Source organism: Diaphorina citri, unplaced genomic scaffold (assembly GCF_000475195.1).
Source record: "Diaphorina citri unplaced genomic scaffold, Diaci psyllid genome assembly version 1.1 scaffold2059, whole genome shotgun sequence".
Classification (NCBI taxonomy): Eukaryota; Metazoa; Arthropoda; class Insecta; order Hemiptera; family Psyllidae; genus Diaphorina; species Diaphorina citri.
The window spans coordinates 37,161-50,873 of NW_007379484.1; the positions used below are offsets into that span (position 1 = coordinate 37,161).

The following is a 13,713-nucleotide window of genomic DNA, read 5'->3' on the forward strand; positions in this document are numbered from 1 at the left end:
AAACGGCAGTCCTTTTCCTGGCTATAGAGCCCTTCGCAACCTTCTAAAAATCCAGACTATTAAAAAACCTCTATATCGCGGATGCAGAAGATGGTATTAGGATCAAAGAGGTACTCTTGCACAAAAACAAAAATGTCGTCAAAAAACGAGGCTCCAAGAACACCAGCGTGGGCTTAGGAGGGAAAAACGAGAGGATAACGGGGGGAAGAAAGAATGAAAGAGAATAAATAAAAGGGAAAGGGAATTGGTAAAAAATAAACTTTACTTTTCTTGCTATATGAAGTATTATAGGATAAAGAAAAGAAAAATGAAAGAGTAGGTAAGAGAGAGGGACAAAATTCGATAAGTTTTTTCTTATCAGCCTGACGAATGGGTGGGCGGGGGGCGCCTGGAAAAACCCCCACTCACTTTCACCACCCACAGAACGGGGGTTCGGGGGTTTCAACCACCTACCACTCCCTTTTATCATCTACCCCTCTGTCCCTTTTACCTTATCAGTCTGATGGGTGGGGGGGGGTGGGACCTACCACCCCCTTTTATTATCTACCCCTCTGTCCTTTATACCTCAAAATGATGGATGGGTGAGGAGGAGGGGGGGACTTCAAGAATGGAAGGCAGTGGGGCGAAAAGAGTGGAAAACACACCCACACATCAACCCCCCACCCACTTTCTCTCAATTTCCCCTCTCTGTCCCTCTTCTTACTTTTCCTCTCCCTCTCTTTTCTTCCCCTTCCTGTTGAATGTGCTTCAAGGGAATTTCTGAAAAAGAAAAAAAAAAAAAAAAAAAAAAAAAAAAACGGGAAAAAATTTTTGTAAAAGGCCCCCTAAAATTTAAAAAAAAAAAAAAAAAAAAAACCCCAAAAATTTTTAAAATTAAACACGGGGGGGCGCTTGTGCGGAAATTTTTTGACGCGCGTGCGCTCTGTGCGCAATGTAGAGTCGCTATCTAAGTACCTATACTGTGAGGAAGATAAGTGGAGAAAGAGAAGAGGTGAAAAGAAGAGGATATACGATGGAATGAGGCTGGGAGAAAGAAGAAAGAAACAAGGAGTAAGGGAGAGGAGGAGGACGAAAGAAAGAGGAAGAATATGAAGAGGAGGCGTAGGAAAGAAACATGGAGGAAGAAGAAGAAGAAGAAGAAGAAGAAGAAGGAGAAGAAGAGAAAGTAGTAGACAAAGGAAATGACGCGAATAAGGATATAGGAGGAAGAGTAGAAGAAGGAAGACACAAATAGAAGGATAAGGTGTACTCATCATTGCCAAGATAAACAAAGGGTTAAGGTAAACAAACCTAAGTACCTACCTATGTATCATGTACCTAGCTAGGTACCTAATATCCGCGAAAAAACTTTGCCTGCTATGTACCTATCGTATCCTTATTACTCATAGGTATTCCTCGTACCATAGGCTGAGTAAATACTCGTAAGACAATATGTATCTATTTAGGTATGTAAAACAATAACCTCTACAATAAGCCTATTTTCCTTTTGTAATGTTAATGTACATTAACATTACGTTTTTCGGTGGTGGGGATAAAAAATGAGGAGTGGGCATAAAAAATGACGAAGGAAGTAAAAAAACAATATGGCGAATCGTAATGCGAGAAAAAAGCCACATTGCAAAATTCGTGACAGGAGAGGAGGGGAAGTTAATGTAAAGGTAGGAGAACGTAATGTACATTAACATTTAAGAAAGAAAAATTCGAATTAAGCTAATGTACATTAACATTACGAAAGGAAAATAGGCTATTTCTCTACATAGATAATGTATGTATGTACCTAATGTAAGCCTCTAGGTATGTAAAAAAGGCTTTAAAACTTGAGTCTAGATAATTAGGTACTCTGGATCTGGAGGTTGGTGGTTTGAGTCCACGTCAAGTCATAAAATTCGGAGCCGATATGAGAAATGAGAATGACAATGACTCATAAGTTCATGAGATTTAACTTGGAATTATCCCGAAGCGTTATACTTTGTTCCAGTGGCGTAGCGTCCATGTAGGGCGTGTATGGCGGCCATACACTCAAAATTTACTCAAATACCCTTAAATATTGACTTTAAATATGTATGAAGAAGCATGTGCATGACTTATGTAGTAATGTGCATGGTGATAGAAATTAGTGCCCTACACGCCTTACACTTGACTTTAGACCACGCTACGCCACTGCTTTGTTCCATGTTTCGTTGAGTCATTTTATGTAAAACTCATACCTAGAGGCTGTGTAGGTATTCCCTACATTTGCCAGACTATTCTGGAGTGTCTGCCTGGCTATCGCGGAGTCGATACCCGCCTGGGGCGAGCTTAATCCCCTGATATCGTGAGATTTAACTTGGAGCTATCCCGAAGCGTTACTTTGTTTCCTGGAGTCATCATTTCATAAAACTCATACATTAAGACCAAACGACACAAAATATACCTAATTTAAATGAGAGTGTTACCACTTGCGAACTGAAAACTGAAACTTAGCAAAGAAATTTATTAAAAATATACTCTGAAAAATATTTGATAGGTACATACATATGTACAATATATCACAGATTGCTTTATTAAACATTCACATATTATTATTGTAGCCACTAACAGGCTGTTAGCCACTAACAGGCTGTTAGCTTAACAGCCCTGTTAATTCTATACAAATCAAATGGAACTTAACAGGCTCTCAGCTTAACAGGCCTTCTAGGGTCTAGGGGCTGAAATAGAGGCAAAAATAGTGAACGTCGTTGAGTTGTTGTAGCGACTCCGCTCCCTGTCAGTTCTATTCATTTTCTGTATCTTCGATGACAGAAGATGGAAAGAGACAGTCGAGGTGTTAAATGAGGAAGAACTCAGGGCCGATGTAATTGCCACAGGTGGGGAAATTCTGAGGCGTCGGCGGCAAATCAGATGGTTCCCTAGCGACTCCGCTCCCTGTCAGTTCTATTCATTTTCTGTATCTTCGATGACAGAAGATGGAAAGAGACAGTCAAGGTGTTAAATGAGGAAGAACTCAGGGCCGATGTAATTGCCACAGGTGGGGAAATTCTGAGGCGTCGGTGGCAAATCAGATGGTTCCCCCACTTGGAATAGAACCTGGTGCTGTAGATTGTGCTGCGAGTGTAGGGACCAGACACCTGTGGGAAATAAAAATGTAAATGTAAATGCAGTTTCTTTGTGTTATTATGTCACAACTTTGGTGCTCACTGCAGCATTGTAGGATTTTCCCAATATCTAATAATCCTAAACATCCAATGTTTACCTACCATGCTGGCACCGGTCGCTATGCGCATTTATATGGTCATCTTTACTCATAGCTACTCATTTTCCTCACGAGGCTGAGTGGGCCCCGCAACAGCCAGTCACGGAATCAATCATTTGCATGATACAAATTTCTTGACCCCGCCGGGGAATCGAACCGGGGTCTCCCGCGTGCAAGGGCGAGCGCCAGTGACCACTACGCCATGGGGAGCTGACACCTGTGGGGGAATAAAATACGAAAACAAATGGTGGGGCGAAACGGCGAAATTTTGGGTTAAACCCCATATCAAACAGGAACACGTACTGCTAACATAATGTATGGTACAAAAATAAAAAATATTTTTTAACTTTTTTTTTTTTTTTTTTTTTTTTTTTTAATTTAATTTTTTACCGCTTACTTTTAGTGTTTTATTATTTTTAAGTGTAGTTATAAGTGTATAGGGACTTGTATATATAAAATGGGTAGCCCCCGTTAATTTAAATAAAATTAAAGTTAAAAAAAAAAACAAAAAAAAAAACAAATCGGTCCAAAATCAACGATTTGTGGTCCAGTGACATCTAATTAGGGAACTTTTCCCAAGTGCGCGTCCACAGCGGCGACCATAAACCATGACCTGAGACTTGACTATGGACCATCGACCATTGCAAAAAAAAAGTAAAAAATAAAAATTCGGCTCAATTTCTAACCTGCCTCGGTGGTGTAGTGGTCAAGGCGCTCGCCTGGTAATCAGGAGGGCGTGGGTTCAATCCCAGCCGAGGTATGGAATTTTATCCCCAATATAATTTGAGAATTTGACCACAATAATAGTAGTAGCCTACTGCTGGAGTAAAGGGACTTTTCAGTCCTATGCGAGCAGTATAAATAAGTACTAAGTACTATTATTATTCATTTCTGCGAGGGTCAGTACTATGGCCGGTACTATGGTCAAGGCTCCGTTGAGGACACTTCTATTCATTAGCATGGTTTGTTTATTTTCTCTTGGGTAGGTACTAGGCTAGGTCGATGGTCGGTTTTCCGTTGTGAACGCCTACTTGCTCACCTTCCTGCCAGGGAAAGAGTTCAATGGAGGGGTACGTTTATTGAAATGTTTCTTAATTTTATGTTTGTCAAATGTAGGGTTTAATACCAGTCCGCTCCTCTGACTAGAAAAATGGTCGGTTTTCCGTTGTGAACGCCTACTTGCTCGCCTTCCTGCCAGAGAAAAAGTTGAATGGAGGGGTACGTTTATTGAAATGTTTCTTAATTTTATGTTTGTCAAATGTAGGGTTTAATACCAGTCCGCTCCTCTGACTAGAAATAACGGGTCACGGGCCGGGGGCCGCACATGCTCAGCCGCCATTTTCTTCCGCTAAATAAAAACTCACCCTTGCCAGCCTAGTTAGCTTAGTTGGTAGTGCGTCTGCCTTGTAAGCGCTAGGCCGCGGGTTCGATTCCCGCCCGGGGCGGATTATAAGTGTATAGGGACTTGTATATATAAAATGGGTAGCCCCCGTTAATTTAAATAAAATTAAAGTTAAAAAAAAAAACAAAAAAAAAAACAAATCGGTCCAAAATCAACGATTTGTGGTCCAGTGACATCTAATTAGGGAACTTTTCCCAAGTGCGCGTCCACAGCGGCGACCATAAACCATGACCTGAGACTTGACTATGGACCATCGACCATTGCAAAAGTCCACAGCGGCGACCATAAACCATGACCTGAGACTTGACTATGGACCATCGACCATTGCAAAAAAAAAGTAAAAAATAAAAATTCGGCTCAATTTCTAACCTGCCTCGGTGGTGTAGTGGTCAAGGCGCTCGCCTGGTAATCAGGAGGGCGTGGGTTCAATCCCAGCCGAGGTATTTCTTGATTTCGTACTATGGCCGGTACTATGGTCAAGGCTCCGTTGAGGACACTTCTATTCATTAGCATGGTTTGTTTATTTTCTCTTGGGCAGACGTAAAGTTTGATACATATATGAATAAATATGAGTGATGAGGTGAATAATGAATATTAAAGCCATCAACCCCTGATCATTAGAGATATGGTAATCTGTCGCGACCAAGCGCTTACAAGGCAGGAACACTACCTTACAAGGTAACTAGACTGGCAGTGCTGTCTTTTTTATGTTCATCCATGCCATGGTTGGAATTTTCCTAGTTAGGCTCAACATGGAATAAAATTTAGGGACAGTACCTTCCAAGCTAACATTAATAGTTAGGGACATTAATAATAATAGAGACCTTGTTTAGACTGCGGGAGTAAAGGGGCTTTTCAGTCTCATTCTGGCAGTATAAATAGGGTATATTCTATTCTATTCTATTCTATTCTAATAGCTATAAATTCCGGGATAATAAAGAGACTGGCGATGGTGGTGCTATATACATATGTTCATCCATGCCATGGTTGAAATTTTCCTAGGGCTCATCAAAATATGTCCACAAATCCTTGGAAATTTCCAATTGAGTCGGGCTCAGCATGGAATGTTGCAGGATATGACGAAGGATGAAGTAGGTACAATGTAAAATACCATGAGGAGGTAGGAGATAGGTACACAAATACACGTACAAAATGAATAAAAAGAACGAAAAGCGGCGCACTTCAGGAAATTTAAACTAGGTCGTGTGTTTATGCCTGGCATTGATTTTTGCCCCCTGTCTCTCCCCCCTCCCGTCACGCAACTCATCACTCCCACTACTTTTGCTTCCCCCTCTCAGACACAAACATCACAATGTTTCCTCTTAAATCTTTTACTCTGTCAAAAACTCACCCGGGTTTTGTGCGTGGAATCTGATGGTAGCTGCCTGTCCTCTGGCCACTCCAATAGTGTCCTTACTGACGGTAGATATCCGTCCCTCGTCCCCATTTATGCTCACAGCGACAGGGCCTTTATCAAATCAAATAAAATCATGAATTATTTTGTGCTGAAACAGAGCCTTTTCACCACTTTCGGGGATATCATAGCTATAACATTCCTAGGAAAGAATGGTTCTCTCACCGTTGTACCTATGTATTATTTTATCCAATCAAATAATAAATAAATAAATGCAGTTTCTATGTGTTATTATGTCACAACTTTGGTGCTCGCTGCAGCATTGTAGTGAAACAGAGCCTTTTCACCACTTTCGGGGATATCATAGCTATAACATTCCTAGGAAAGAATGGTTCTCTCACCCTTGTTTGTATTATTTTATCCGACGAACTTAAAGAAATTGAAAATGAAATTAAAAATAAAAGAATTCTACCTATCAAGAAACAATGAAATATAAATGAAACTTAAAAATGAACCAATAAAGAAGATGAGTAGAGAGGTTTTGTCCAAGGAAAAAGATCTTCCCTTAGGTAACTACATGAAGTAGGTATATGACATGCTATTCTTCTTTTACTACTACTTCTTCTTCTTCTTCTTCTTCTTCTTCTTCTTCTTCCTCTCCTCCTCCTCCTCCTCCTCCTCCTCTTCTTTTAGTCTTCTTCTCCTTCTTCCTTTTGAAAATTTTACATTCCAAAATTCCTCACAAGATACGACATACATAGCTATAATTACCTTTTAAGCCATTCTCTTTTACATTTCTTCTTCTTCTTCTTCTTCCTCTCCTCCTCCTCCTCCTCCTCTTCTTTTAGTCTTCTTCTCCTTCTTCCTTTTGAAAATTTTCCATGGTCCGCCTCCCGTCACGCAACTCATCACTCCCACTACTTTTGCTTCCCCCTCTCAGACACAAACATCACAATGTTTCCTCTTAAATCTTTTACCTTTACACAGAGAGTAGAGACTGTAGAGAGGTTTTGTCCAAGTAAAAAGATCTTCCCTTAGGTACCTACATGAAGTAGGTATATGACATGCTATTCTTCTTTTACTTCTTCTTCTTCTTCTTCCTCTCTTCCTCTCCTCCTCCTCCTCTTCTTTTAGTCTTCTTCTCCTTCTTCCTTTTGAAAATTTTCCATTCCAAAATTCCTCACAAGATACGACATACATAGCTATAATTACCTTTTAAGCCATTCTCTTTTACATTTCTTCTTCTTCTTCTTCTTCCTCTGATTTGACAAACAAAGTTTTTTTTAAGTTTTTTTTTTTTTATTTTTTTACATAGCCATAAGTAAAAATCTCTAATACCTATCTTGTGAGTTTTCGAGTACATCCTAAGAAAAATAAATAAAGGAATATTGATATTTCGCGGTACCAGCCTGGTCGCGGTAGGCCGGATGTATACTTGGCAAATATTTCGGCACAAATCTGGCGCTGTGTTATTTCGCCATGTTTGTGGTAAAACAAGCAGGGTCCGTCCCTCCGGGAATTTTTTAGCCCGTAGTGATTACAGAAATTCAGTACCTATGTACCTGCCTAATTTGTTTTCCCTAAAAGTACTCTAGTAGGTAGGTACTTAAAGGGATTTATTCCAAAAGAACATTTTATTGTTAATGTGGTATAAAATAAACTTCAATATTATTATCCAATCAAATAATGTCATACGAGACCTTGTTTAGACTGCTGAGTTCTTTACCCTAGCAGTCTAAACAAGGACTTTTCAGTCCAATTCGGACAGGATAGACAAGTTATATTCTGTTCTACTAAGTGTCTCTTATTATTATCCAATCAAATAATTTCATACGAGACCTTGTTTAGACTGCTGATTTCTTTACCCTAGCAGTCTAAACAAGGACTTTTCAGTTCTATTCGGACAGAATAGACAAGTTATATTCTGTTCTACTAAGTGTCTCTTTCGCAATCAAATCCCATTTTCACCCATCATTTTGTACTGGTAATAGCGCCATCGCAATCAAATCCCATTTTCACCCATCATTTTATACTGGTAATAGCGCCACAGGTCGCTACTCAATTAAAATAGCTAACTGTGCTCACGAGGCTGAGTGCACCCTAAAATCCAAACGCAGAGTCGAAACTTCGACCCCGCCGGGAATAGAACCCGGGACCTCCGGCGTGCGAGTGTGATACCCACTCAGCCACGGAAGTTGCTCAAGAAAAATAAAAATCAAAATCGTATAATTGTTTCATTTCTGTAAAAAGTTCAACCTTTATCAAGTGTGGACGTACCTTCATCCGAGTACATCTCAACAGGACCTTTGTCCCGGCTTGAAGTTTTGTCCACACCTGTTGACGCAGCGTCGGTATCATCCTCTGGTATGGGCATGGCGTTAGGACCGCTTCTATTGGTGCTGTCAATGTTGGTGGATGTTCCTGGAGGTGTGAATCGTCTGACTAGATGGAAGCTATGTCCGTGTAAGTGGAACACATGATCCTTCATGTTGCCTGTGAGACAGAGTTTTAAAGTTGAAGGTAAAGGTCACACCAATGACATTTGACTTTAAGAAATAATGGACTTATGAACACCAATAAGCAGAGAAGAATCATCCATAAGGCGATACTTCTTTTCTGCTTAGTGTTGTTATATTAGTTCAGCAAGAAAAGATTGGATTTGTAGCTGTAGAGAAGTGCATTATTTTGTTCAACTGAACTGCAATGTTACTGAACGTCAGTGGTGTTTATTTTTATTTTTATTTATTTTATAAGTTTCCATTTATTAGTTTTTCAGTACAATTCTCTCAGTTAAATAAATAGGCAACAAATGGTATACCCATCCGTAAAAGCCGGAGCTTGTGCCACGGATGGGGAGTTCATTATATGAGGCCATCAGCTGAACTGCCTACTGGCATCGTGTAACCCAGCCCCAGGGCCATATCCAGGATTTTATTGAGGGGGGGGGGCAAAATTTCAAACAGTGATGTATCGGGGGGTGCGCTTCTAAATACAGTGATTTTATATTAACTTGTTGTTTCTTTAACAATGGTTAACTGTGCTGTGTTTGGTTGTAAAAGCAACAACAACAAAAAACTTAAAAAGCAAAGTCCAACTACTGTTAAAATCCAGTACTATACCTTTCCCAAAGATAAACTTATTTGTGCTGAGTGGCTAAAGTTTTGTCGAAGAGCAGACAAAGTAAATACCCAGTATGCCAGAATCTGTTCATTACATTTGCAGAAAGTGACAAACACTGGAAGTTACAGCATAATTTGTTGAACTACTCTCCCAGTGTCTCAAGGAAAATTAAGCCAGGAAGTATTCCATCTTTGAATGGTCCTAAGACCCAAATAATTGCAAAATCTCCTTCTCGGAGAGAGAAAAAGATGAAAGAGAGGAAATTGTGTGAAGACAGGCTTAGTGAGGTGAAGAAAGCCCTTTTTACTTGTGTTGTTTCACCTGAAGTACGTGAGAACACTGAGGAATCTCTGCCAGACAACATTTTGCAATTGGAATCTGAGCCAATGGAAATTGCTACACCAGTAGCTGAGTCACTGTGTGTCACTTTACATGAAGAACTTGAAGTGTATGAGGCAAAAGTACAGTTACTGGAAGAGGAACAGGAGAAGTTGAAGTCTCAAATAATGGAGAAAAATTTGAAAGAAAGTGGTGAGTTTCATTATAAATTTGAATTAGGTTGCATGAAATCCATGGTGTAATGTAAGGAGAGAAGGTAGGATAGGTCATGTTTTTTTTTTTTCTTTTTACTTTCCTTATCCTATAGGAAGGAGAGTAATGTAATCAGGTCGAAATTTCAATGGTCAGTTTTTATTTTTTTATAAGCTGAGAAACAGCTACTTGCCAGAGCTTTATTTGGGGAATTATTTTACAGAGGTTTTTATCTCTTGGAGGGTTTCAGCAGTCATTATATATAAGTTCTGTGTTTTATATATAAGTTACATTATATATAAGTTCTCCTTATCAAGAGGTTTTTATTTAAAAAATATACAAAATAATTATTTAAAAAATTGCCCTGGATTTTCTAATTTGTTGGATTGTATTTTAATTTATTATTATTTAACACAATTTTTTCCTCTTTATTTTTCAGGTAAACATTGGGCTTAAATACTTGAACAATGTTTCACCCCACGGCAAATATTGAAATTAAAAGACCGTCATAGATTAGTAAGGAGGTCTGCTGAAGAAATAATTCAAGCCATGACATTACACCGCATTAGCCCAAAATGCTACAAATACTTAAGGATGACACTAAAGTACCCTCTACCGTCAAGTCAACACTAAAGAAGTGGGTGAGGAAGGTAAACTGTGAACCAGGACTCCTTGCCGAAGTTTTACTGGCTATGAAGAAAAACCAACCCACATTAAAGCATAACGAAAATTTAGTTTGCTTATCCTTTGATGAAATGAAGGTGTCCCAGGTTCGATTCCCGTCGGGGTCAAGAAATTTGTATCATGCAAATGATTGATCCCGTGACTGGCTGTTGCGGGGCCCACTCAGCCTCGTGAGGAAAATGAGTAGCTATGACATGTAAATGCGCATAGCGACCGGTGCCAGCATGGTAGGTAAACATTGGTTGTTAGGATTATTGAGATATTGGGACAAAATCCTACAATGCTGCAGTGAGCACCAAAGTTGTGACATAATAACACAAAGAAACTGCATTTACAGATCCGAGAATGAACCTTAGTTCTCGGAATCTGCCTTTCAAGCGATAGAGGTCTTGAGTTCCATTACTGCACGGAGCGAAACTTATTCTAAAAAGATCCTAGAATGAACCTCTGTTCTCGGACCGGCTAGCTTTCTCCTATCTTGTCCTCCTTTTGTTTAGGATAAAGTTCGGAACGATAAGACATCCATAGTTACCTACAATTCAATCCAGCAAACTTCTTCAAAAAAGACGACGAAGAAGAAGACGAGGACGACAACTAAAAAGTAAAAAACTTACTTTTCCAGATTTGAGCGATGACTCTTCAATGACCTTGGACTTGACTTTGGATTCGGCTAAAATGTTGCCTGCGGCGTCACCAGTAGCGTTGTATACGAGCTGAACTTTGCCTTTAAGCTTGAAGAGACATTGGTCGCTACTGGGCTTGAAGTTGAAGTCATAAGTGCTAACTGGTTTGTTGGCTGTTACGATGAAATCCACACGCTCACCTGAAATTGATGAGATTTTAAAGTACCCTAATCAGATTGAGTTCGTTCCTCCGTCTTTTCCAAACAACTGATGCACTAGACTCGTGTGGTCTGTGCCGTAGCACGTCCATCCTGCAGTAAGTATGTCCATCAGATGAGCGAGAAGAGACACAATAGGTACTTCTTATTTAGGTGCTGGGTCAACACGAGAACACCAGGAAGTAACGGGTATCGAACCCGTAACCTTTTGCATGGTAATCAAGAAGCTCTTCTTGATCGAAATCTTTCAACTTCACCAACCCCTAACCAGCCTGGCTGTTCTTTAAAGGATTTTCCCTGCTTTTAATGAATAACCACAAGTCCTCATGATGGTTGACTGCGGTTCAGGACCAGCCAATTCAACATGGCTAGAGACCATTACCCCGATGCACTAACAGGCTGTTAGCTTAACAGCCTGTTAATTCTATACAAAAAAAATGGAACTTAACAGGCTCTCAGCTTAACAGGCCTTCTAGCGGCTGAAATAGTGGCCAAAAAAGTGAACGTTATTGAGTTGTTGTAGCGTAGGGATGGGTAAATATTCTCTGAGTCGATTCAAAGAGTCGAATATTTCAAAAGAATCGTGAATCGCGATTCTTAAATTCAAAGAATACCCCGATGTATGGCAGACCACTCACCTGGTGCAAACTCCACAGCCTCGGTCATCTTGGGCGCAACAGGTGACCCGTCCATCGCTATGATCAGAAGTGGATGAGACGCTATGGATAGGATGACAGGACACACACCTCCGTGGATGAGACGGAACCTGTACCTTGTGTTGGTGTTGATGAGAAAGTTACTCTGGAAGAAGTAATATAAAAAGAATCACCCCGGTGTATGGCTGCAGTATGGCAGACCACTCACCTGGTGCAAACTCCACAGCCTCGGTCATCTTGGGCGCAACAGGTGACCCGTCCATCGCTATGATCAGAAGTGGATGAGACGCTATGGATAGGATGACAGGACACACACCTCCGTGGATGAGACGAAACCTGTACCTGGTGTTGGTGTTGATGAGAAAGTTACTCTGGAAGAAGTAAAAATAAAGAATTTCAATTGTGTTAAGTATAAAAAGACAGGTGTCCCGTCCATATGAGGAGGATTGAATGAGATATGGATAGGAGGAGAGGACACACACCTCCGTGGATGAGACGGAACTTGTACCTGGTGATTGTGTTGATGAGAAAGTTGCTCTGGAGAAAGTAAAAAAAAAAAAAGAATAATTGTAGCATAAGTGCTTCTCACAAATGTCATTCCCCGCTTAATCTTTTTCTCTCTTCTTCTTCTTCTTCTTCGCGTTTTGTTGATGAGAAAGTTACTCTGGAAGAAGTAATATAAAAAGAATTTCACTTGTGTTGAGTATGAAAAGACAGGTGTCCCGTCCATATGAGGAGGAGTGGATGAGATATGGATAGGACGAGAGGACACACACCTCCGTGGATGAGACGGAACCTCTACCTGGTGTTTGTGTTGATGAGAAAGTTGCTCTGGAGAAAGTAAAAAAAAAAAAAAAAAAAAAAAAAAATGCTTCTCACTGTGTTGGTGTTGATGAGAAAGTTACTCTGGAAGAAGTAATATAAAAAGAATGTCAATTGTGTTGAGTATGAAAAGACAGGTGTCCCGTCCATGGATGTGAGGAGAAGTTGATGAGAAGCTATGGATAGGAGCAAGGGAAATTTTAGGCTGGTATACTCCCTGTTTAACGTCCCCAGCCAGACAGAGTGAAACAAAGTTTCTACTTACTTGCAAACTTTTTCCATTGACAAACAGGGTGTCCTTGTGTTGAGAAATATGTACAGTGTAGTTCACATGATCCTCGTCGTACAACTGTCTGTGGGTCTCTTGTCTGCGAGATTCGCGCACAATGATGCCACCCTGTAAGGCGCTGTCCAATCGGGCATCACCTGAAATTGTAATCGAAATTTGAGTGTTTTTTTTTTCTGTCGATGGTGGGATTCGAACCCGCGACCTTGTGCATAGCAAGCAATCGCGTTACCACTGGGCTAACCATGCTTACAATCTTACAAATTAAGGGAAAATTCTGGGTCACCTCTGTGTGTAGACCCAGCACTAATAAATAATAGACTATTGAGCGGAAGGTAACCACTAGGCGAGGTTAACTCCGGAGGCGTTCTCTGCCACTGATCCTTAGAGCTCCATTATTAATATTATTATGTGGTCAAATTCTCAAATAAATGAGGATGAAATTCCATGCCTTGGCTGGAATTGAACCTGCGCCTTCCTGTTAACCAGGCGAGCGTCTTGGCCACTACGCCACCGAGGCAGTTGATATTGGACTTTTAGTACAACCTAGCTTTCACCAATAGCCCACCTCTGTGGCCCAGTGGTCAAGAGCACTGACTCTCAACCCGGAGGTGCTGGCTTCGAATCCCGGCCAGGGCGGAAATTTTCTAACTATAGAATAATGTGCCTTTCACGCTTTCGCGTGACTTCACGCGAAAGCGTGTGAGTTCAAGGCACATTATTAGAATTTAGAATTATTCTTCTTTTATTTTATTAGAATTATTCTTCTTCTTCTTCTTCATTTG

At 40.4% G+C, this 13,713-nt stretch overlaps 2 protein-coding genes across 3 annotated transcripts; both read right to left on the reverse strand.

The window, feature by feature from the left end:
* Positions 1–2,683: 2,683 nt before the first annotated feature.
* LOC103518051 lies at positions 2,684–8,477 on the reverse strand. Of its 2 annotated transcripts, none has more exons than XM_026829960.1 (4): positions 8,266–8,477; positions 5,986–6,102; positions 3,050–3,107; positions 2,684–2,888 (listed from the first exon to the last, which is right to left on the reverse strand). In XM_026829960.1, the coding sequence occupies exons 1-4, from the start codon at positions 8,474–8,476 to the stop codon at positions 2,807–2,809; spliced, it is 468 nt and encodes a 155-aa protein (XP_026685761.1). In that variant the 5' UTR covers position 8,477; the 3' UTR covers positions 2,684–2,806. The 2 variants fall into 2 exon arrangements, with proteins under 2 accessions (XP_026685761.1, XP_008481329.1); XM_008483107.2 differs by having other exon boundaries at positions 2,684–2,883; positions 3,045–3,107.
* A 1,780-nt stretch (positions 8,478–10,257) lies between these two features.
* LOC103518053 (laccase-2-like) lies at positions 10,258–13,068 on the reverse strand (the record flags this gene model as incomplete). Its single annotated transcript, XM_017447676.1, has 4 exons — positions 10,258–10,329; positions 10,938–11,146; positions 11,803–11,965; positions 12,908–13,068. Coding segments are annotated over 4 exons (605 nt in total), but the record flags the coding sequence as incomplete, so codon positions are not given.
* Between the last annotated feature and the right edge of the window lie 645 nt (positions 13,069–13,713).